The sequence below is a fragment of the Podarcis liolepis genome (genome assembly GCF_965112155.1).
Source record: "Podarcis liolepis genome assembly, chromosome: 3".
NCBI lineage: Eukaryota > Metazoa > Chordata > Lepidosauria > Squamata > Lacertidae > Podarcis > Podarcis liolepis.
This window is the reverse complement of record NC_139557.1, coordinates 73,418,278-73,441,425: the sequence shown is the minus strand read 5'-3', so window position 1 is coordinate 73,441,425 and position 23,148 is coordinate 73,418,278. Positions and strand designations below refer to the sequence as shown.

At 41.6% G+C, this 23,148-nt stretch overlaps 1 protein-coding gene and 1 long non-coding RNA gene across 11 annotated transcripts in view; one reads left to right on the top strand and one right to left on the bottom strand.

Moving 5' to 3' along the window:
- Positions 1-1,838: 1,838 nt before the first annotated feature.
- Positions 1,839-5,180, bottom strand: LOC310703881. Its single transcript, XR_014524412.1, has 3 exons — positions 5,166-5,180; positions 4,094-4,250; positions 1,839-2,070 (listed from the first exon to the last, which is right to left on the bottom strand). It is a non-coding gene; the product is annotated as an uncharacterized lncRNA (long non-coding RNA).
- The window catches only part of LOC310703824 (uncharacterized protein C6orf118), a 42,848-nt gene continuing 23,903 nt past the window's right edge, over positions 4,204-23,148 (top strand). For 8 of the 10 annotated variants that reach the window (XR_014524386.1, XR_014524387.1, XR_014524388.1 and 5 more), the window contains exons 1-9: positions 4,204-4,316; positions 6,498-7,202; positions 9,912-10,034; positions 10,870-10,929; positions 11,905-12,029; positions 13,823-13,881; positions 14,169-14,356; positions 15,463-15,516; positions 16,424-16,485. Coding sequence is in view for 5 of the 10 variants with exons in the window: in XM_083496539.1 (XP_083352665.1) it covers positions 6,513-7,202; positions 9,912-10,034; positions 10,870-10,929; positions 11,905-12,029; positions 13,823-13,881; positions 14,169-14,356; positions 15,463-15,516; positions 16,424-16,485 (1,361 nt within the window). In the remaining 5 variants the exon portion in view is untranslated. Of the gene's footprint in view, positions 4,317-6,497; positions 7,203-9,911; positions 10,035-10,869; positions 10,930-11,904; positions 12,030-13,822; positions 13,882-14,168; positions 14,357-15,462; positions 15,517-16,423; positions 16,486-20,229; positions 21,289-23,148 lie in introns of those variants that run through there. The other 2 variants (XM_083496537.1, XM_083496536.1) reach the window with 2 other exon arrangements.

Genomic DNA, 23,148 nt, shown 5'->3' with positions numbered 1-23,148 from the left:
TGACCTCAGCAAGTTCTGTTGTTAACTTGAATGAATTTTGAGCTAGTATATCCTTTTCTTTTCCCTTTATTCACTGTTCTCTCAAATCTCCCAGGTGTATAAGGTCTATGAGTGGCGAGGGAGCAAGATTGCACTTTCCTATGGGCCTGGCTGCCATTTATGTACTGTATGTAACATTTAAATGACTGTACATAAAATGTCCACCACGTATAGGCCTGATCTGCACAAATCACATGCTGTGTGTGATGTGTGTGTGGCGTGTGTGTGACTGTGGAATGGCCATGTCCATGTTTGCCTGCTTACTTTTGTGGCCATGTGCACCACTGCAATGCAACCCTTCTAGGCATGGCCAACAGGAAATGCAGCTCTCAAGAGTCACCACCCCTGATTTAAGGCATGCATGTGAAGAAGCTGTAGGGGACACTTTACTAGTGCTTTTTCTATTGCTGCTTAGATGTATCCTCAACAGTGTGACAATGAAATGGAAGGTACTGTGAGAATATCTTTATGCAGGTTGATATCTGTGAGATGGTCTAATAACCCTGAAAAGAACTGGTGTGCCAAGTTCATTACTTGACAATAGAATCACATGCTATAATGTTCGAAGTACTTTTTTGTTGCTGCTGTTGCTGGTGCAAAACTTTAAATATAGCACAATCATTAAGAGTGAACCCTTGCCATTATGGAGGACTGTTAGAAGCAGACTTCGTTCTCGTACACACTGTACTGTCAGTACATCGTTCACAATGCTTCATTAGCTCAAAAATATTTATCTCCCCCCCCCCCCAATCAAATGGGTATCCAAAAAGATTTGCCTTAACAGCAAATACTGTTACAAGTTTGTATGTAAATGTGCACTATCTGGTCAGAAATATAATTGTAGAAATATGTTTGAGCCTTTGTCTTACACAAAACATTTAGATTTAAATCTGTGTTTTGGCAGGTCTTTTTAAAGACCCAGTTTGTTGAATGGATCCAGTTGACTGCACTGCCCTAAGGGTAAAGGTCTTCTGCTGATTCACTTTAATCATTCTTATAGTCATATATGGGCATTGCTGCCCAGCAGAACCGAGTCCCTGTTAAAGAAAGAACATAACCTAATATGATCAGATTTTGTTCATTTGGACAACTGCATTTATGTGTCTATGTATGTCTTATATATTTTTTTCTGATTAATGCAAAGCATTCCTATGCACAGTATGCACGCACACACCTTAGAAAAATGACAGAGTTAGTAATGCAAGAAACAGTTCCAGATATGTGATGTTTTAATTTTTTTTAATTGCCAAACATTCAGACTTCAGGCTGGTTCACACTGTAGTGGCAATGGTACATATGGTGCAGCTTGATATCTATGCACCCGATGACCATGTTAGGAGTTGTTTGGTATGTGTGGGCACTACACAAACCATCTGCAAGTGAGGGCAACCTATTTCCATAATGATGACTCACATTTGAAAGGGGGGGGGGGTTATTGGTTTGTTTTTGGTAATGTCTGTTACGTATTTTGTGTTTTTTCCCTTTATTTTTAAGTTGTGAACTGCCCTGAGATCTACAGATGAAGAGCAGTATACAAATTTAATAAATTATTATTATGGAAATAGGTTGCACTCACATACGCAGTGATTCCATGGATGGCAGAATTGCAGGCTGCCTGCAGATGATCAGCAGATGCACTTTACTCTTGTCTGCCATTGGCACTGAATTTTTTTAACTTATGGTTTAGGTATATATACATATATCTATCCTTTTATGTTCTATCCCTTCCTCCACAGCAACTTTTAACCAGAATTGAGTTGTATTCCTTTTTACAATATAAAAGAGTCTCAGAAGTTAGGTAGATTGAAGTCATTTAATGTTCTTGGCAGTATTACGTAACTGCTATCTTTTTACAGTGTAAAATTTACATGCTTATATTAAGTACATGCATAGCCTTCCATCTCCTGGGATTTTGTTGCAAGTAGGCGTGATTTTGGGTCACATGGCATTGTCCCAGTCCAAACTTCAGCCTGCAAGTAGATGCTTGCTCGTCATTTGTGTCACATTTGGAGCCACCCTGAATCATTTCGCCTAAATAAAAGTTGAAAGAGGCCGCAAGCTGTTAACCTTTTGTGGAAGAAGTTAGAGGAAAAAAGGTTACAGAGGCCACAAATGCAAATGGATGGTGCAGTGGATGACATAATGGGGCAGGGCTGAGGAGCTGCCCCTCCCCACACCAATGTCACTGCAGCTTCCATGGTTGACGCTGGGGGAGCACAGTGCTTGTGCCAATGGAGTCGATTGTGAAGCACATAATTTGACAAAATTCTGTATTCTCTGGTTTGTGTTAACGGGTCGGCGAGTCACTTGCTCAGTCAGTGCTAAAGCTATATAGAATATGTAAGACATTTGTTTTCATAAAAAAGTAGATGACCTGTAAGTCTCCACGTGGTTCTGGCAAGTTTTAAAAGCACTGTGATGCAGTCCCCTTGTTGTGCAATGCGTAAGGCAACTACATTTGTTCTGAGGACAACAGGTCATTCTCCCTAAATTGGCATTAGGAGACACAGAATATAATTCTAATATAACAACCGATCAAAGGCACACCAGAGTAATTTTCATAGTTTGCTGACCAAAAAACTGTGCTTGATTGTAATATGGGAGTGTATTCCATACATTGGGTACGGGTGGCGCTGTGGGTTAGACCACAGAGCCTAGGGCTTGCCGATCAGAAGGTTGGTGGTTCAAATCCCCACAATGAGGTGAGCTCCCGTTGCTCAATTCCTGCTCCTGCCCACCTAGCAGTTCAAAAGTACGTCAAAGTGCACGTAGATAAATAGGTACCGCTCCGAAGGGAAGGTAAACGGTGTTTCCGCACGCTGCTCTGGTTCGCCAGAAGTGGCTTAGTCATGCTGGCCATATGACCCGGCCAATCAAGCGGGATGAGCGCCGCAACCCCAGAGTCATCCGCGACTGGACCTAATGGTCAGGGGTACCTTTACCTTTACCTTTTACTCCATACATTAATAACGTAACTGGTTTGTAGATTTAGATCCATGTATTTCCAGGTTCTGGTGGGTTCTGGGAAGAAAAAAAACTTCAGAGGCAACACTATCCAATTTTATTATATCTAAGGAGTTCAGGTAGGATGTTATGTATAATGCTGAGGAAACTTTGTAAAAAATATGCAAGTGCAATAATTTAAATAGGTCTTAACTTTGCATCTATGAATTATAAATACTGTATATGGTATGTAATATTTTCATGTATTCATTTGCAGTCTTTGTATTTAAACGATCTCAAATCTTTACAATTATGTTTGTACAATAGAACATAAATGGTTTATTATGGTCTAGATAAGTTGTAAATAAGTCTGCAAAACCAAACAGCCAGAACATATGCATATCTGGAGTCCTATAGTGAATCCTATTTCTGCTTTAACAGCTGGCTGTAATGCAGCAAGGCATCTTCTGTGGATATGTAATTATACATATAAATATATGTATGATACATTAAATATTTAGAATTGTTCATAATTTTAATTGAATTATACAGACATATACATATATACATGTTGTGAATATTACTGAATACAGAGATTTTTTTAAAAAAAGCATCTTGTGTTCATTTTTATTACAATTTCTGGGGAGAAGTGGCAACAGAAACCCCTGCTCAGTTTGTGTAGTCTCCCTCTCTATGTGTCTATAGGGGGAGCTGCATAAATAGTTCAATAAGGGTGCATAATCGAACTCACTTTTCTTGCTAATTTGAGAGGACTGCTGTATGGTGTTAAGCGCACGGAAGCATTTTTGTGTTTTCAAAAAATCCAGCATTAGTTTTGTTCTAATTGTTGATTGTAACAATATAAGCAGCTTGGAAACTCTTCTTTCTGCTGCTGTGGCATTTTTTGGCTCTTTTGACCACCATCCTGCCTCTCATTCTTCTCTACCTTACTTTGCACCATACCTTAAAGTTACTGTGTTTGATGCACACATATTGTATATTATGAATTCAGAACTTGAAAACACTACCGCAGGCAATCCTATCTTGGAAAGTTTGCTATATTCAACACTTTTCAACCAGCTATCCTTTCAAACAAAGAAGTTGGACTCACCATTAAGAAGTTAAAATATCCTCTGTTGCAAATAAAGATTATCTCGTGGAATATCCAGGAACTGGGATTTTGCTTCTGATCAGGCCTAGTCACGCATGCATTGTTGTTTAACAAGCACAGGCAGTTTAAATAGAACTTGGAATGTTTGACTGGTTTCCTTGGGAACGAACCAGCATAAAAGCAGCAGCAGTTAACGTCTTATACTTTGTGGAGTTTGTGAAATGTAAGTCAGTGCGCAGTTTAAATGCATTTTAGTAATCGGGTTTGTTAGAGTAATTGTTGGGAGTCCCCCCCCCCCCTGTTTTGAACAAGTAAGGAATTGTGTTGAATTAGTAAACAGTAAAAGCAAGATGCCACAAAAAAACAACAACACATATCTTGCTTACTTGAAGCTGGAATTTCTTGAAAGACTGCTACTTGTTAATTTATTTTTCTTCCATTATATTTAAATTGAAAAAAAAAAGTTTCTTGCACTTAGCCATGCTGGTGTATTTATAGGTAATTTCTTCCAAGATGACCCAAGCAATAAAATGTGTAGTGTTTTGCTATGTTTTGAACCTCTGCTGTTTTCTAAGTGATTGAAAAGTGTTTATTGGTAGGAAACTCAGAAATCATGTCGAAGCTCAGAATTCCAACATAAGCTCAGAATTCCAACATAACATGTGGTGGCCACATGGACCAAAAGAGAGCGGGTGGCGCTGTGGTCTAAACCACTGAGCCTCTTGGGCTTGCCAATCGGAAGGTTGACGGTTCAAATTTGTGTGACAGGGTGAGCTCCTGTTGCTCTGTCCTGGCTCCTGCCAACCTAGCAGTTCAAAAGCATACCAATGCGAGTAGCTAAATGCAGTAGGTACCGCTGTGGCGGGAAGGTAAACGGCGTTTCCGTGCGCTTTAGTTTCCATCACAGTGCCCTGTTGTGCCAGAAGCGGTTTAGTCATGCTGGCCACATGACCCGTAAAGCTGTCTGTGGACAATCGCCGGCTCCCTCAGCCTGAAGTGAGATGAGCGCTGCATCCCATAGTCACCTTTGACTGGACTTAACCATCCAGAGGTCGTTTTTTAATTTTTTTACCTTTGCACATGGACCATTTCTCAACCAATCCTTGGCCAAGAGGGAAAGGATCATCTATGCAGTGTCTGGAGGCAATGGAGATCATGATCTAAGCAGAAAAGGAACTTTGGTCTTTCCGCTGTGGAACACTTCAAGCCACAACACACAGGATGGGCAGGCAGACCCTGTACCAGACAGTGGGTGCTATTTAGGGATCTAGCAGGCTGACTAAAGGATATGATGGGTACACATTCCCACCCTTCCACTTAGAATAATTAATAATAATTTTATTATTTCTACCGCACTGATTTGGCTGACTTTAAAGACTTTTAGAAGACATCTGAAGGCAGCCCTGCATCAGGGAAGATTTTAATGTTTGACATCTTATTATGCTTTTATATGTGCTGGAAGCTGTCCAGAGTGGCTGGGGAAACCCAGCCAGATGTGTGGGGTATAAATAATAAAGTTGTTGTTGTTGTCATTTCCATTAAATCCTATAACTTGATCCAGCCTTCATTCCCAAGGTGGATGTTATTTCCCACATAGCACAAGTAGTGATTCTTCATTTTGTCCAAACACCCTACACCTTGAGAAATGTGAGTAGCGCAGCCGGCATGTTAGTCTGAAATTTAAACAAAAGGCATTCATTTGTCTTTGCTATTTTCAAGTAGCCCTTCTTTGAATAACAACAACAATCTAGCTTTACCACCTGAAAGTGCATTTAGATGCATGTCAGCCTACTGGTCCCTAGTAAAATAGCCATCTTAGCAGGGTAGGCTTAGGGACATATACAAAACATCCATGCGGTTCTTATGACATGTATTCACTAAATGCAATAGCTCTCTGCAGATGACAATATAGATAGAATAAACACATGGAAAGTGGGGCAACCATTGGCCATATCTCAAACGCCTATGTTCATACAAAGCTGTATATGGATCCTATGTGTACAACAGATCCTACGGGTACAACTTATATGCAAGCAACCTGTACTCTGCATTTTTGTTTTTATGTACATAGACTCTGTGCACAGGTTTGGCCAGTGAGCAAAAACCTTTCTTCTCACACTCATTCTGGCTGCATTTCTGCCTATATAGTCCAGTGTGACAAACAGTCCTCCGGAGAATGAATTGGGGAAGAGAGGTGCAAAATAAAGGGAGCGTTTGTTTTGGCTGGGAACGGTGCTATTTTCCTAAAGAAGAGGCATTATGGTGTGGTGGGGTTAGGTCAACTGCATCCAGATATCCAGTGTGAACCAAAATACTTCTAGAACTCTTGACGGAAGACAAGAGACACCAAGATGAATGTTTCGCTTTCTTTTGCTTGACTTGACCATTCTGTTTGTATGCACAGCGGTGAACATTCCTCATGGCAGGCGAGAACCAAAAAAGCAGCCTCAAGGACCTCTTAGACAGAATGGAAAAGGCCCACAAAGCTGACATTCAGCTTTACACCTCTGGCCACCTGAACCATGACAAGCTTTACAAGCCCCAGCAATGGATCAAGAACAACTTTTGGGAAAGTGCCAAAAAATCTGCACTAATTCTCACAAAAAGAACCAATCTCACAACACCCAGTGTGGTATCCAGAAAGACACAAGCTACCTTGAGCAGCTGTGTGGACTCAACACCCACACCCACCCGTGCCAAATCTGCTTCTCAGTCATGTTTTCAACCTCGGGCATTCAAGGCCAGCTACAGATCTCCAGTGAGCACTTCCCTCAATTCCACATCTTTCAAACAGCAAAGAAAGAAGGATGCTGAGGAGGCAAAGGGGGAACTGGGCATTTTTCAAGGGCAACTTATTAGGGAAGAGCTGGAGGTTCCAGAGATGAGAACGTTGAAATACAAACCGACAATCAACAGTCGGCTTTGTGCCATGGAGGAGACGAAAGATGAATACCAATTCTTTCCTTCTTACTTGGCTGGTGTGACCAGAACGGACCAGTTTCGCAAGTTCATGCAGTTTCAGAAGGATGTGATCGCAAAGCAAGATTTGCTGAAGAATGACTTTATTGGGAGCGATTCAGCAGAGCACCATGAAAGGACGTTGACTCAGGTAAGTAAAGGGTAGTGTGGAATGAGAAAGGAACACAGGCTCCCAACTCATGTAAAACTCTGGAAAAATGATAAGGGGGGGGGGGAATCAGTGTTGTGGGTAAGCCATGTATTCATCTTGAGATGATAATTGGTTGTCTATTAGAAGAGTGAACAATATCACTAGGCCTCAGCCAGGTATTCAAGCTCTCGAACCTGTCATCTGTTAGAATGGGTTCAATTAACCAGCAGTGGTTGGTGGAGCAGGGTGGAGTGGGTGGGCCCTGCTCACCCGGCTTGCAAAGGTGTGGGTTGCTGAGGGTAACCAAGAGGACAAAGGTGAAGGACGGACCCCACTGCTGTTTCCACACTACACTGACCCCATCACTTCCTCTACTCTCCCCCTCTTGGTTACTAGCAGTGATCTCCACATTGGGAAGCCAGTCTTGAGCAGTCCCACCAGACCCCATTCTGCACCACCAACCACTACTGCAGCCCTGTCCCCACAAATTCTGAATTAAATCTTCAGCAGCTTTGTAGGAACCCAGTTTAACTAGATTGTCTGGAAATACCAAAACTGTCACGGAATTCTGCTCAATATTGATCCAGAGCAGATTCCAACGTATAGTTAGCAGAGTAAAAACTTAAACATCTTGCAGGTTTTCCCCAAAATAGACCAGAGGCAATTGTATTTCATAGGACTAATTTAGCCAGCTAGCCCTGGTGATCATCTAATGTTTATTGGATGGATTTTCCCCTAAATTGATTTTTTATTTTTGAATTTATTGTTATTCACACTTTTATACTGTATTTTATGCTGTTTTTTGTTGTATCACAAGTAAGTGTTTTAAATTTGTTGTTAGCTGCTCAGAGCCCGGTTTTCTGAACAGGGAAGGGCAGGGTATAAATAAATAAATATTATTTATTATTATTACTATCCAGCAGAGCTTTACTGCTGCCAAAGGCAAATGAGCATAATGGTCACAAATCCAATACATTCGGATTGCCACTGTCCATAAGAAGTCCAATTGCAGCAGACTTGACTTAAACTTACAATAACTTATAGTAAGACTAAACCTTAACACTATATACAGAGCACCACACCAGAAGGAGAGATAGAAAGTGAAAGTGAAACCTAGGCTCCTTCTGACCTTACTATTATAATAATCATGACCTTAACAGAGGAGATAACAGAACCAGTTTAAGCCAGCTGTACTTGGCTTCTCTGAAAGAGTGACCCAAACATCCTGAACCTTTTGCTTGTTTCTTTCACATGGAGAAGCTTCCAGAACCCTCTTGAATTAGTTAGAATAGGAAGGATCTCTACACATCAGATCAATACTTTCTGTACCAAGAAATGTAAACTGACAAAAACTGCCACAGACTGTGGATTAGGGCTTTAAAGGCCAAAACAACACTTTAAATTGCGCCCAGAAGCTAATACGTAGCCAACACAACCAGTATAGTATCAATGAATTATGTTCTAATTCCCACAAGCATTCTAGTAGCTGCTTTCTAGCTCTTGTGGCAATCTGTCCTGACTCTCACCCAAAACACGAGGACAGAGTGAAGAGTTCCGGGCCCAGGCAGGAAGTTCAGAACAGAAAAGAAGCAATGAAGATGTCCCAATAAGTTTCCAATCCCCTCCTGCAAAACTTTCAAAGATGAGACATGGTACACTTAGCCGCAAGAGTATCTCACCTTATGAGAAGGCTGAGTTAGTAAACATACACTCCACCTGGGTGGGTGAGTCTGTTCCTACCTACAGAGGTGGAGTCTGGTCCTTGGTGGTGAGGCTCCATCTTGCCCTCCTTTTCAGCCTCTGCTGCCTCTGGCTCAGCCATCCTTGGTGGGTGATCAATACTGTCCTCAGCCCCAGTGAGGCTCTCCACTGAGCAGGAGGGCTAGAAGGGGAAGAACCTCTACCCCCAGTTCCCATGATTCACCCCTCCATCTGCTTTCTTCTCCTCAGCCTGAGCCTGCCAGTCCATGCCTGATCCTGACAGGGCCATGGGGCTTATGAACACATTCACTGTCTGCTAACATCTAAGGAGTCAGAATAGGTGGTTGAATGAGATGTTTAGTGTTGCTACTGACGTTCCAGCAACTTTATCCCTCCCTTGACTCCCAAACAGTGGCGTAGCGTGGGTTGTCAGCACCCGGGGCAAGGCAAGTAATTTGCGCCCCCTAACCCGTGGATTTGTGCCCCCTAACCCTAACCCCCAGATGTTGCGCCCGGTGCGGCCGCCCCCCTGCACCCCCCACGCTACGCCACTGCTCCCAAAACATGAATAAAGTTTGCAAAAATTGAGAAATTATACAAAGAAACAGTTTGCATAATTTAGGCAGCAGAATCCAGCCCTTCTTGGCTTTGAATTTGTATTGCCCAGGGCATGAAGGACTTTATTGGTTGTATTTTTTTTTAAAGAAAACAACAAGAACAACAACCATGGAGTATACACAGCAAGGGAGAAGTTGGGTTCCTGGAAGAAGTAACATGATCTTTGGATACTACAGGATATAAATTGTACAAATGTTCTCTTCAGGAACTTGCTTGCCTTTCTATGAACCAAAACACCATCTGTGATGGGGCTTACAGCTCTTCCCTATTTGGAAGAGAAATTGGTCTGGAAGTGCTTGGGATTTGACTGTCTGAAATTTATATTTGGCCTGCTTGCCAAAGGGATCAGATCTGAATAAACCTTGTGAATTTCCTTCTCTTCCTTTCCAGGCGCTTCGGAATATCTGCGACTGCAGCCGGCCTCATTTCAACCGGTTGCAGGCTGTTGGTGACGTTTTTGAAGATATCTGCAACAGTTCTTTGATATTTGGTGACATACTGAAGGAAGTGAAAGTATGTGCTGTTCCTAACATTTAAGAAGGGATATCCCGAGCCCCGGGCCGCTTGCTTTGGCACCTGTGATGCCTTTAACACCTAATTCATTTTCAACTAACAGTTGCTTAGTTAACAACATCATTGTAGCTCTATGTAGCTCACACAACCTCTCAATCACAACACAGGATACAAAGGGACATTTGTACAAAGTTATGCTATGAAGGATGTGCATGTTTTCTCTAGTAAATGTGCTGGAAATTCCCCCCCCCCTTCTCTAAAAGAAAAGAAAAAAGAAAAGAAAGCCCAATTTTGGACAATTTATGAAAAAAGAAACTGCATTTATGAATTATCAAAGGAAAGGGAAAATTTCAGTGAAATTCTCATTGGTGGCTGTAGGTTTTTTTTTATTGTGTTTAACCTGCTTTCAATGTGGCCAATGAGTTCCATGAGTGCCCTTTCATTCTATAAATAATATTTTGGGCAGTCTGCCTTCTGCAGCCTCCCTGAATTCTCACACTTCCTGAAAACCGCATGACCTCATCAGCTGGGCTTTTCTTGAAGTGCAGGAAGGCAAGGAGGGCTGCCTAACATACTAAAAGTCATCGTCACATAGAATAAGTGGTAGTTCCCAAATAAAATGTACAAACTAAAACTCTGGGTATCCTTTGCAGTTGACCACTAGCTTATCAAGTTCTTTCGCATCTTATAGGGAATTTTAAGTGTATTTGAAGATCAGGAAGGAGTGAGATGTCCTGCCTTTCCAAAATCACTGTGTGGGAACAAAGAATATCTAAGTGCCATCTCTAAGCTTTGTAGATATCTGATTGTCTAACTTTCTTGTTTGGCTTTACAGACTGAATATGAACTCTACATGCTGATCCTGCTGGAATCTCTCCCTACAATGCAGTACAGAGTAAAAAAACCAATGTTTGTTTTTCAATATAATGCAATGTATGAATCCGTCTGGGCCTGTCCCAGTGCTCCTTTGTTGTAAACGTAATGGATGGCACTTTCTGCCATCCACACTTCACATAACATGTGTCCCCAGTTTCAGGCAGCACAGAACTCAAGCGTCCCTCACGTCTAATGGTATAGCTGGGCTAGCCTTCTGTGTGTGCTCTATTAGGCCTCCTTAGCACTTGCAGTAGAATGACCTTAATTTATTTTATTTATTAAACTTGTATACCGCCCTGTACCCATAGATTTCAGAGTGGTTCACAACATTAACTTCAGTATGTGTGTGTATGTGTGTATAATACATAATAAAAATAAGAACAGAAGCAAACCAATAATTTCCCCTTTCCACGGCATATTTGAAAGGGCATTGGATGTCAAACAGCCAAAGTCCTGCTTGAGGAGGAAAGTTTTTGCCTTGTGCTTAAATGTGTATAAAAAGCAGGCAAAGAGCTGAGTTAGATGTTTCTTCTCCTAGGACGTTTCTAACACAGGGGAGCATTCTATCCCTCGCCTGTAGTTCAGATTACAGATTACTCATTCTGCTGTAAGTTTGGATCTGGCCTGTGTATTGTTGTCCCGTACTTGATATTGCTCAGTATTTGTAATTGGCCTTTATGCAGCGACATGAATCATAGGCAGTGTACACACCACACATTTAAACTAGCCCCCTCCCTGAATTCTTGTAACCGTAATTGTAAAAGGGGTGCTGGGAATTATAGCTCAGAGAAGGGCAAAACTACAGTTCCCAGGATTCAGTGGTGTGTGTGTGTTAAATATAAGGTGTGTCAAATGTATGCACATAAACACAAACTCAAGATATGTTCTGTCACCCCAGTTAAGAAAAATAGCACAAACCGGCTTTGCTCACAGCTATGCTTCCCTCCTGCTGGAATGTCCTAATGGCTGTCTTTGTCGTTCCACCACAATATAGACCTTGCAGAATGAAGTCAAAGGCATGGAGAAGAGGGCAGCGATGACTCATGAAATAGAAGCGAATAGGCAGGAGGTACAGCATCTTGTGCAGAAATCCAGACTGGCTTTAGCAAGAAACGAAGAGTAAGTTGTGTAAGTGTGAAATGTTTATACAACACACACACACACACACACACCCTTAACCAGGGTAGCCAATATTCTTGTGGGTTTGGTAGGCACAGCACCAAGGCCTAGACATAGATTTTGCCAAATGAATTGGCCTGCAGGGATGTGGGTAGGGAGTTCAATTGGCACTTACAGGTGAACCTACCCAACCTGCACTTTCTGAAACAGGATGCAAAGAAAACTCAGCCAACTTTTGAAATTTGCACTTCTCTGAATTTTGCGATGTGGTTCTTCAGCCACACAATGTGTTGTAATATGCATATACTAGGGTAAATGGATTGGTGAAACTAACATATAAAAATACATGTAATAAGGGGCCATGGCTAGGCAAAAATACATAGAGTTGTGTATGTGAGGAGACATTTGCATGAAAATGCTGCTTAATCTTCAAGAGGACCTTTTTATTATTAAAAATAATCAGAAACTGATGTGGAAATGTGCAGAACTGAATTTAAGGGTGGAAAAATGAAAAACAGAGAAACCAAAAATGGAGAGATTTGCTTATATCCAGAGTTCCACACCTTCTGAATGTTCCACTATTGTCCTTCAATAATGCTATTAATGGGGCAGAAATAAGTAACTGGTACAGACAGAGAGCTGTTTTTGGTGGTTGCTCCTGTTTCTGTCTTTCTTCGGTGGCTCAAAAAGTCTCACCTGTTTTACTTTCTTACTTATCACATCATAATCCACTTGGCACAGAACAAAAATTTTCGGCTGTGAATATATGTGGTGTCTTAGGCTCCATGCCTGCACACAGTTAGGCAGCTTAACCCCTATTCATGCCAATGGGATCTAAGTACATTTGTGCAGTGCAGTTCCAAAATTACTTACTCCCAGTTGCATTCAGTTCAACAGGACTTGTTCTCCAATAACAATGTTATGGACTTGCAGGCTTAATCTCTTGCCAAAAGTCCTGGAACTTATTGGCCGTTTTCCCAGTAAAAGCAGGATGTGAACAAAGTCTGTCATGCTTTCTGCTTCTCTGGTATATCCATGAATATTCATGCCCTCAGAATGATATCAACAGTATATTATTAAAAGTAACTTTGAAACCTTGAAGGAGACTTCTTGGTTGCCTGCACTAAAATCTCGTAGGGCTCTTAAAATGATTGTGTAGACACATCCCTGATGAATCAAGGAACTCACTTTACTTTCTGGCATTGACAAATATTCAGGGCTGTACATGTGGATTTTCAAATTGTCCCATATGATAGAACTGGGGAAAACTATGTATGTTGCTAACCCCAGAAATGAGCACCTGCAATTTGTAGGGCTGAGTGAAGCCAACCTAGTTTGATGTGCACTTATAATAACGTCAGCCTTTGCAAGGAGTGCTTTCCCCCCCTTTGTTTTGTTTGTCATTCATTCATTCATTCATTCACTGATATCCTGCCTTATGGCTTACGCCTGACACCCACAAAATAAAATACCCACAAAAGGTAAACATGGAAATGACTGGAGAATATGGCCCTTGTTGTTTATATTTGAGAAAAGGGCAATCAGGAGAATCTGATTGCTATCCAAGGGCTTCTGCCTTTCATTCATGCAGCTAATAAACTGGTGGGTGAGCAAACACACAGTGCACATTTGGAGTCATTTTGCATTTGGAGTAATCCTCATGTAAACACATTCAACAGGATCAGCTCTTCCACTTTTGCTTGGGTCTGGCGTATATTGTGCAAGTCTTAAAACACTGCCACTGCTGGACTGGAATGAATTAGAGGCTTCGTTTTCCTTCTTTTACATTTCAGATTAAGAAATGAATTGGAAATGGAGCTGTGGATGAGCCAGTCTTATGAAAAAATGACGGGTGAGTGGTAGCTTTGCTTTGAACAATGGGACTGATGTGTTGGATGCTTTATGGATCGTACAGAAGAACTGTAAAATCAGTGGGCGTTGTCCAATGTTGCACTCTGAGTTTGACTAATATTGTGCCGTAGTTCTCTACAGTGTCAGGCTGCTGAGAGAGACATCCTGATGGGGAAAAGCTACTTCACTCCTTTTCTCTCCTCAGCCTGTTTGGCTTTTGCCTTTGGATTGCAAGGTTGCAGCTGCAATGCTCCATTCCAAACCACCATCATGTTTTTGCACCTGCAGAAAAGGAACGGGAGAAGGCGTCCAAAGCAAAGACTCCTGTCCTTTCCAACGCTGAGCTACTTGCATCCTTGCGGTGCCAAGTTATCACGACATGGGAGGAAATCCAAGCAATGCAAAAAGAAATTAAAGAAACGATGGCGGTTGCTGGCATCGCCAACATCCGAGAGAAGACCGTTAAAGAATTAGAGGTAAGATCCAAGGGTATAATGAAAAGGTAGATGGGGATATCACCATGCTCCATTCTGTTGAAGGTGGTATGCCTTAGTTTTATGTTTCTGGGCTCCGTGATTCCGTGCAAGGTTGTGATCTTGCAAGTTTAGCCTGAAAACATGTGTTTGGGAGCTCACACAGGTCACATGACTCACGCAGGAGCGCAGCTGGGAAGACACACATCCTGATTTCCAGCAGCAACAAGTTGGAGAGTATGCAATTAAACACACACACACACATCCACTAAAACATGCAGATTGTTAAAATAAGAACACCACAGCACCAGTCCTTTCTTTAAGAAACAGCCAGTTCCCCAAAGCCTGTTTGAACAAGAAAGTCTTCACCTGCCAGAAAATAACAAGGAGAGAGCCAGTATAACTTTTCTTGGAAGGGAGTGCCAAAGTCTGGGAGCAGCCACCAAGAAGGCCCTCTCCCGTGGCCCTACCAAGCGTACCTTGGTTAAGGTTAACCACAGCTTAGGGTTTGGATGTACTGCTAAACTGTGGCTAGCTGAAATCAGAAGCAAAAGTGAAGCAAAAGTTTACAATCTTCTCATTGGAGGGAGAAACTCACAAACAAAATGAACTGTGTCAATATTTCAGGGCATTCTAGAAAAGGATCAATGGCTAGGAACAGTGAATGAATCCATGACAAAGGAAAGGGGATGACCATCTCTTATTGTTTTGTTTTGCTTTTTAACACACTTTACATATATCTGAGCAGATATCAATGTATGTAGGTGGAAAACATGAGATTCCTGTTATTTTATTTGAACAGTGACAAACTGCCCCTCAACATTTTATTTGCCTCTTGTGCAATACCAAGCAAGATGCTAATACCAGCTCAGACAGAAAAGTGTAAGGGATTCTGGACAAACTTACAGGAAGCTTGAAAGTGTAATAAATGGTTTGAAAGTATTAAAAAAGGGGGGGGGGCTCCAATATTGAATTCGTAGTGCTGCTCTTTACTTTTTGACATTCTTATGATTCTATAGGATTATGATTTTAGCAAAATATTACAGTCTTTACTGATCAAAAAAGATGGCAAGACGTTTAAGAAGGTGCATATTTATGATTTTTTACAGGGTGAAGCATCAAAGCTCCAGGCATCTAACAAGTTTCTTAAAAAACAAATAGGAGTAAGTTTGATTCATTTCTAGTCAAATACATCCATTCAATACATCAAAAACTGCATCATTAGAAAAGGTACTTGCCCTACGGCTACTAAATATTTTGGAAAATGGTTTATCTGTCTGTCTGTTCTTTATGGGTTAAGATACCTTGTGAGATATCATTGTCTGATTGTGTGACTGATCCCAAGATGGAGGAGTGGGTTTTGGCCCATGTTTGGACACTACTGGGTGCCATTTTGAATCAGGATGGTGGACTGAAATATTCCAGACTACACTGCAGCAATCTGGGGTTTTGTCAGGACAGGAAGAAGGAGAGGCAGGCAGACTCTACAAAGAGCAGTGTGGGACTTTTTGCAAAAGGGCTTTCAATCAGCCCATGCTGCGCTTTCTCACTAGGATAATTACATTATGCACTTATAAATTTCAGGCCGGGTACTTTTCACAAGTCTGCTATATATTTTCTGCCCACTATGCATTTGGACAACGCTTAACTAGCATGATAGTTCCTCAAACAAAAAACAAACAAACAAAACAGATTTCTATCTATGTTTAGATACAGTTGGATGCCATTTCGTATCAAGATGGCAAACTGAAATTTCCAATACTGCACTGATTTTAACCACTGAGTTCAAAACTTTTTTGGTTTCTTAGAATTCCCAAGCTGTGCCATGTGCAGAGCTGATACCACCAACATTTACATATATAGACCTATATATATGGCACTCATTTCATCAGTATATGTACGTCAGCATCATTAAGTCACATATATAAATATCTATAAGTTCTTTATGTAAACAAATAGCTATGAATAAACATTATACATCTGTATCAGTCATCTGTGAATCACGTGGATGTATATTATATCAACCAATTTGTTTCGAGTAAAGAATCTGTCTCATTTTGTGTTTCTCAGGATGCTGAACAGACAATCACAAGTGCATTACAGAGGCAGAAGTTTAGTGAGAAAAGCCAGCGGTGAGTCTGAACGTTCTAATAATAAACTAGGCGAGGCTTAAATTGTGCCTGAGTTCACTCAGAGTCAGAGTAACCTAGGGCTTAACTATGGAGTGCATTCAGCAAGAGCAGATGAGAGTGACCCTGAACAACTGCATTTCTCTCATTACTGAGTAAATGTAGAGTCCTCACAGATCAGGCATTGGAAAAAAGGTCCCCGGATCAGAAGGCGCTGCTTCCATATAAATCCGAGTTCCCTAATATTTTATTTTTTAACAAATCTTGAGGACTGAAGCCAGATATGGCTCTGTTCTTTATACTACCTGCCACAGATTGGTTATGGAATCCCCCTTACATTATATTTACACCATGCACATGCTCACAAAAACGTTAAGCAAGGCTGCAGTCTTCTGGACACTTATCTGGAAATAAGGCCCCTTGAACTCTGTGGAGTTTACTTTGAGTTACACCTACATAGGGACATGTGCCATGTTAGGGATTGTGAGGAGAGCATGCACAATGTATTCAGTCAAGGGACTTGTGCCATGAAGAATCGGCCATACACTTTTGAGTGCCAGCCACCCAAACTGCAGCAAACAATCACTGTTTGTGACAATCTGTGGTGGTGACCCTTTGAAAGGCCTTATACCAACATAGCTGATTCCTCTACAGTTGAGAGGTGAACAAACAGTAGCTCTCTCTGGGACAATTGGTGTGAGAGCTTTCAGTAAGTGCAAAAAACAAAACAAAACAAACAACAAAACAAACAAAAAACCCATCAGAGGATGGTCACCAAAAGATTATTTCTAGCCAAACTTCCATTCATCCATTTGTTAGTCACTAACAAGTCAGTGAAGGGAGTTTGTAAAGATGGAGAAAAACATGTGCTGTTATTCAGCACCATGAAGAGAAAAGCTAAGCCTGCTCTGCTTTGATGCCATCGGAAAAGGGAAATGCAGAAGGATATGAACAGCTCATTTTCCTGCAAGAATAATGGAATTTGTTATGTCACAAGTTAAAAAACCCAAATCAAACCACAGTGGTGTTATTTTAAAATCATTGAAATATGGCTATCCTAGAGGTTATTGGCAATAAAATATTAAGGCAATTAGCAGCTGATAATAGTGGGATACAAGGTTAATTAGTCTCCTTTATAGGCTGTTAATTATTAAAAGTAATTAGCCGGGAGACAGTTAAAGAAATGCCCTTACTAAATATTTTTTAATGTGTTAAACTTTTAAGACGATTTCCAATTTTGCTCCCAGTGAAAGTGCGCGTTCAGATTCCTTTAAATTGTACCATGCCTTGGAGATATTTGCATAATAAGACAGTTTATAAATGAGGGTGCTCCCAAATTTTGCCCTCCTTTTATTATGATTCTCATTTTGGGAGCTGGCGTCAGTCTCCTTCATTATAGATTAGGGAATTTGAAAGGCTGTGAGGAGCCTGAGAATCAAAGTCTGTCTGGGAGGCATAATTGAAGGAGGGTGTCTAATTGCGTGAAGTCAGAACTGGATCATCTCTCCCCCCCCTTGCCCTTAGTGCTCAGAAGCTTATTTAAATGGCATTAATTAGCGGCAAGGCACAGATTAATAACGAGACTATTCAGTCCCCAAAGGAGCAACTTCTTGGGTGCTGTGTGATGTTATCTGATGACTGAAGGCAAAATGTGTGACTAAGTCAATATTTACCTGAACAATATACCCAGCTGGCTTAGCTCTTGTTACCAACTCTCCGTAATATAGAATCACACATAGCCCAACCCACCCATGAACCTAAGCAAGAACTAGAGGAACGAATCAGATGCATCTCCAGATGTGCATTGGGATGAATGTGCATGCATGTATGGATACTGCCTGTCCACACTGAATTGCTTTCAGTAGCCCACACATTTGAAACACACATCTCCAGCCATATTTTGATGCAGTGGGTTATGCATAAATCCTGTATCTTCATTGAAACTGGGACTAGATTAGGATATTAGAGTTGGAATGGACTACAGAGGAATATTCTTATATTTCTATTCACTCCCTAAATCAACATATGTAAGCTCGAATGTTGTTATTATTGCTGCTGCTGCTGCTACTGTTAAATTTCTTTATCCTCCACTCTCCCTTTGAGATGTCCAAAGTAGTTTTCATTGGGGTCACATGCAATCCCTCATCCAGTGGCTCAGGGGACATACTAGACAGAGAAGAGGTGCATTGCAGAAAAGTCCCTGCTAACAAAAAAGCTCCTGAAGACTTTGTCAGCTTCAACCCAGGTAGGAATTAGCACTTGTAGAAGATGAACACCCTTGACCTCATCCAGGCTTCCCTTTGTGCCATGTTTCTAAGCACAGTCTGTGCTTTAAAGCTCTGTGTCTAAACACTTTTTTCTTTTATTTTTTTGCCCCAGCGCTTTCCCCATTGAAACCCACTCTTACTTACTCTTACCACTGAATCAGAGCAAATGACAACCCACAGAAAACCCAATTTTGCTGGTGGTTCCGATTCAGCTGCGGAAATCAGCGGGGGGCAGGGGAGCTGTCCAACTCAGAGCTTGAAAGTACAGATCTTTGCCTAGAAAGCAGAGACACTGAGTCCCACCCAGCATGGGGGGGGGGGGGAGCTCGACGTGTGACATCACACATGTGATGCACACATGTGATGTCATGCGTGTCAGGAGGAGCCTGCGAGTCCTGATGAGGCCCACCACCACTGTGAGGGGGGACAATGAGGCTCGCCACCGCTATGGAGAGGCCCAGCAAGCCTGCCACCATCGCAGGAAGGCCCAGCAAGACCAAGCCACTCAAGATGGGGGGGGGCTCAACTCCACCCAACATACTTTGGGGGGGGGATAGAGTTGGTGTGGGGCAAAAGGTAAGTGTGGAGGAGCCCTAAGAGCCCATCTCCCAAACATGCTCTCACTATAAGGAGGACTCTCTGTATAGATGGCATCATGACAGGAACATTCTGGAACAGTCTTGGAGACCACAATAGACACAGAACATTGCTTCTCCACAGAACATTGCTTCATATCCTATGAAGTAAATGAATGAAAGAATTGATTTCTTATGAACACAGACCAGAAATACAGACATATACGGCAACAGAGGACAGGTAAATAGGTTAAAATTAAACTCTATAAGCTAGAACACGGTAAATAGTACAGATATAAAACAATCGAAATATGTACGATAAAACCTTAACCGCTAATTTAAAATATGTGTGCTAAGACATTGACCTTTGGGTTCATTCAGGGCTTTTCACCTTCATTGTATAGCAACAGCAGCAGCAGCACAGAATTTAGCCACTTTTGAGGTAATCTCTGGTTCCCTGTTCTCTATTAGATATTTTAAGTTGTGGTCATCAGATCTGCTTGGGATTCGCTGCATGATTGGAGTGATAAATACTGAAAGTATATCTCTGTAATAATGGCAGTATAGTAGGACATGAATAACAGTTTCAACTTCCTTCCAACTGCATGGGCATATTCGCTCTGAATATGGGAGGGCATTGAATCTGGCAAGGGTAAAAGATCTTCTAAATTTGAGTCTTTCTAGCTTAGATAAATGAACAGTTGACAATTTTCCCTTGTACATTGTCTAGTGCTAAATCAAGATGGAATAGTGAGAAGATGGGAGAGCAAATTACTCTTTCCCCACAACATTTCAGGCTACTCTTTAATAAAAAAGTAGAAAACAGTTTGGTGGGGTGCTTCAGCCAAATACTTGCCACAGTGGGTTTTAGCCACAAGTGTGTTGTTGTTTTCATTTGTTTTTAGGCATCTGTGGGGGATGGTGGAGGACTTCTTGACACCTGAAGGAACAAAAAGATGCTTTGTGCCACTAGAACAATCATCTTCTGATGATTCTTTGTGATAAGAATGAAACAGTACTGTGAAAAATGAATGATGAGAGATATTTGAACTTGTGCATTGTATGCTACTTGAAAAAACAAACATACCAGAAATATGTCTCTATTCTTTAGCATATGTGAACATGTATTATGACTCTATAAAATGCTAATTTGGTTTCCCATAGGTTGCTTCTTGCTCTGATAGAAAATTTCCCACCATACTTGAAGTTTGCTGTGGCAAATCTGGGTTCTGTTGCCATAAACAACTGAAAACTGATTAATTACTTTCCTTTACCCAAGAAGTAAAGTGAATGGCAGACAGACGATACAGCAGTTACAAAATATGTACTATTTTCTACTTCAAAATTAAGTCTAGAGTAATCTTTCAAACTTTTCAGTGGAGTACTTGGATGGTTTGACTGTACAGATATTTTCCACTGTGACTTTGATTTATTCCCCTGAATGCCATTAAATGGCACATATAAAATCAATCCACTGACTGTGTCATTAAAATCACACACTAGCCCATCTTCTTCCAATATATGTTCTCAATCTTCCATAAAGTTAGGTTTACGTGTGATTTGATTTTGGAAATATTTATGTGCCCTCCTCCCCAACCACTGTATAATTATGTTTATGCTACTGCCATTGTTGTTTTTTAAAAACCAGCTGATGCAAAGGACCAATTTACTAATTCATGTGGTATAAGTCTCAAAGTAGTTTGTGCAATTTTTTGTTTACTGGAGAGTCTATCAGAAAAAAAAAGACTAGCTCACATCCATTACAATTTCTTTGATAACCTCCCACATCCTTTGTACCATGATAGGATTCAATGTTTATTAGCTTCTTGGAGCAAATCATCCAAGACACAGCAATAGAGATGAACAATTCCTTTTCCTGATAGATCCCTCACAAAGAGCTCATTGCTTGAAATGCATTGTGATTTATTTGAACCACATTAATAAATTGGTCTCTCTTCCCTGTTGCCATTCTCTTTGTTTCCGCTTTGTAGTGCTCTCCCTTTGATACATTTTACTGTTTTGGTTACCTAGTCATAGCCTGTATACCAGCAATGGATATATAAAGATGAAGGCATTTTCCGCATTTGCAGTCTGATCAGAATTATTTGTGACATGCGCCTCTTTGGCTTCAAATGAGGTGTAAGGCTTGCCTTAGTTAATTCCACTTCCAATGTGGAAATTTTAACAGAAAAAGAGCTTTTTGCTGTGCCCATAGGAATGGCGGGGGAAAAGATTCATCAGGTCCAAAGCCCATATGGGAACTCATATTTGGGGGACCAAGGGCTCTGGGTGGGAGGAGGGAGAAGATGCTGTTTGAGTTGGTGTAAGACAGTGTCGGACAGCCTGCCTTTATCAGGTCCAAAGCCCTGCCTACACGGCCCAGCTAGGATTCAGATCAACAGATGGCAGGAAAGCCCACCAGTCTCCAGTGACTGGCCTGGGAATTCCCCAATGGCCGACCGCCTAACCTTGGCAATGCACCTGAGGGGAAGGAGCCTGGCATGATGGGCCACAACAGCCGTCCACCCTGTGACCGGGTAAGCAGTCATTATCAGTCAGTGAGTTGCTGTAAGAGTGTGTAATATTAGCTACCACAAACTGAACTCTAATGATGCCATCGTAGACGGAGGTGTACCTAAAAAGGTAAGAGCCCTGCAGGATCACCTAGCCCACATTCACACCATACATTTACAGTGGTACCTCGGGTTACATACGCTTCAGGTTACATACACTTCAGGTTAAAGACTCCGCTAACCCAGAAATAGTGCTTCAGGTTAAGAACTTTGCTTCAGGATGAGAACAGAAATCATGCTGTGGCGGCGCGGCAGCAGCAGGAGGCCCCATTAGCTAAAGTGGTGCTTCAGGTTAAGAACAGTTTCAGGTTAAGTACGGACCTCCAGAACGAATTAAGTACTTAACCTGAGGTACCACTGTAAAGGCCTACGATAGCACTTTAACAGTCACGTCTTCACCCAAAGAATTCTGGGAGCTGCAGTTCGCAAAGGGTGCAAAAAGCAGTTAGGATACCCCTCTCCCTCTCCCAGAGCTACATTTCGCAGTTCCTTGTGAAGAGGGGTTGATTATTAAACCACATATATATGATTTCATCTAAAATTGCTAGGTACTTTTCAAGAATTAGAAAACACGGGCTTGCTATCAAAATATAGATACTGTAGCCATCTGTTGCATGCCACATCAATGGTACTGGCTTTCTCCAGAGATCCTGTAATTGCAGTTTGGTGAGGCAGGCTTTTAAAAACTTCCAACCTGCCAAACTGCAGATCCTAGTGTTCTCTGGGGAGAGGAATCAACTATCAAACCCAGTCCGAGGTCACAATCCAACAGGGTATTATGTGCACTGAAATCTGCTGCTTTGAAGTTTGCAATGTAGATCTACCCAAAGATAATCCCCCACCAAGTTATGTGGACCAGAGTCTAAAATTATCTAACTGCATTGCTGGATCCACTACTTCACATCAAACTCCCAGAGAGAGTTTGATGCAACTCTGCACTCCTATAAACCTTCAAGTGAGTCAGAGCTCCCTCTCCCACCCATTCCCTCCCTCCTTCCCTCCCTCTCTTGGCACTCTCTCCCTCTCCCTCCCTCCCTCTCCCTCCCCCCCCTCTCTCTCTCCATGCTGCTGACAGCTACCTGTCAAGACAGATCTCCAGGTATCTCTTAACCATTATCTCCCTTCAAGAGACATCAAAGAGCATTCTGGACTATCAACCTGCAATCTGTCTGACAAAGGAATGCCTCACAGTATTACAACATCTGAAGGCATGGTCCAAAGTACAGCACTTGTAAGTCCATTGAGTCCAGT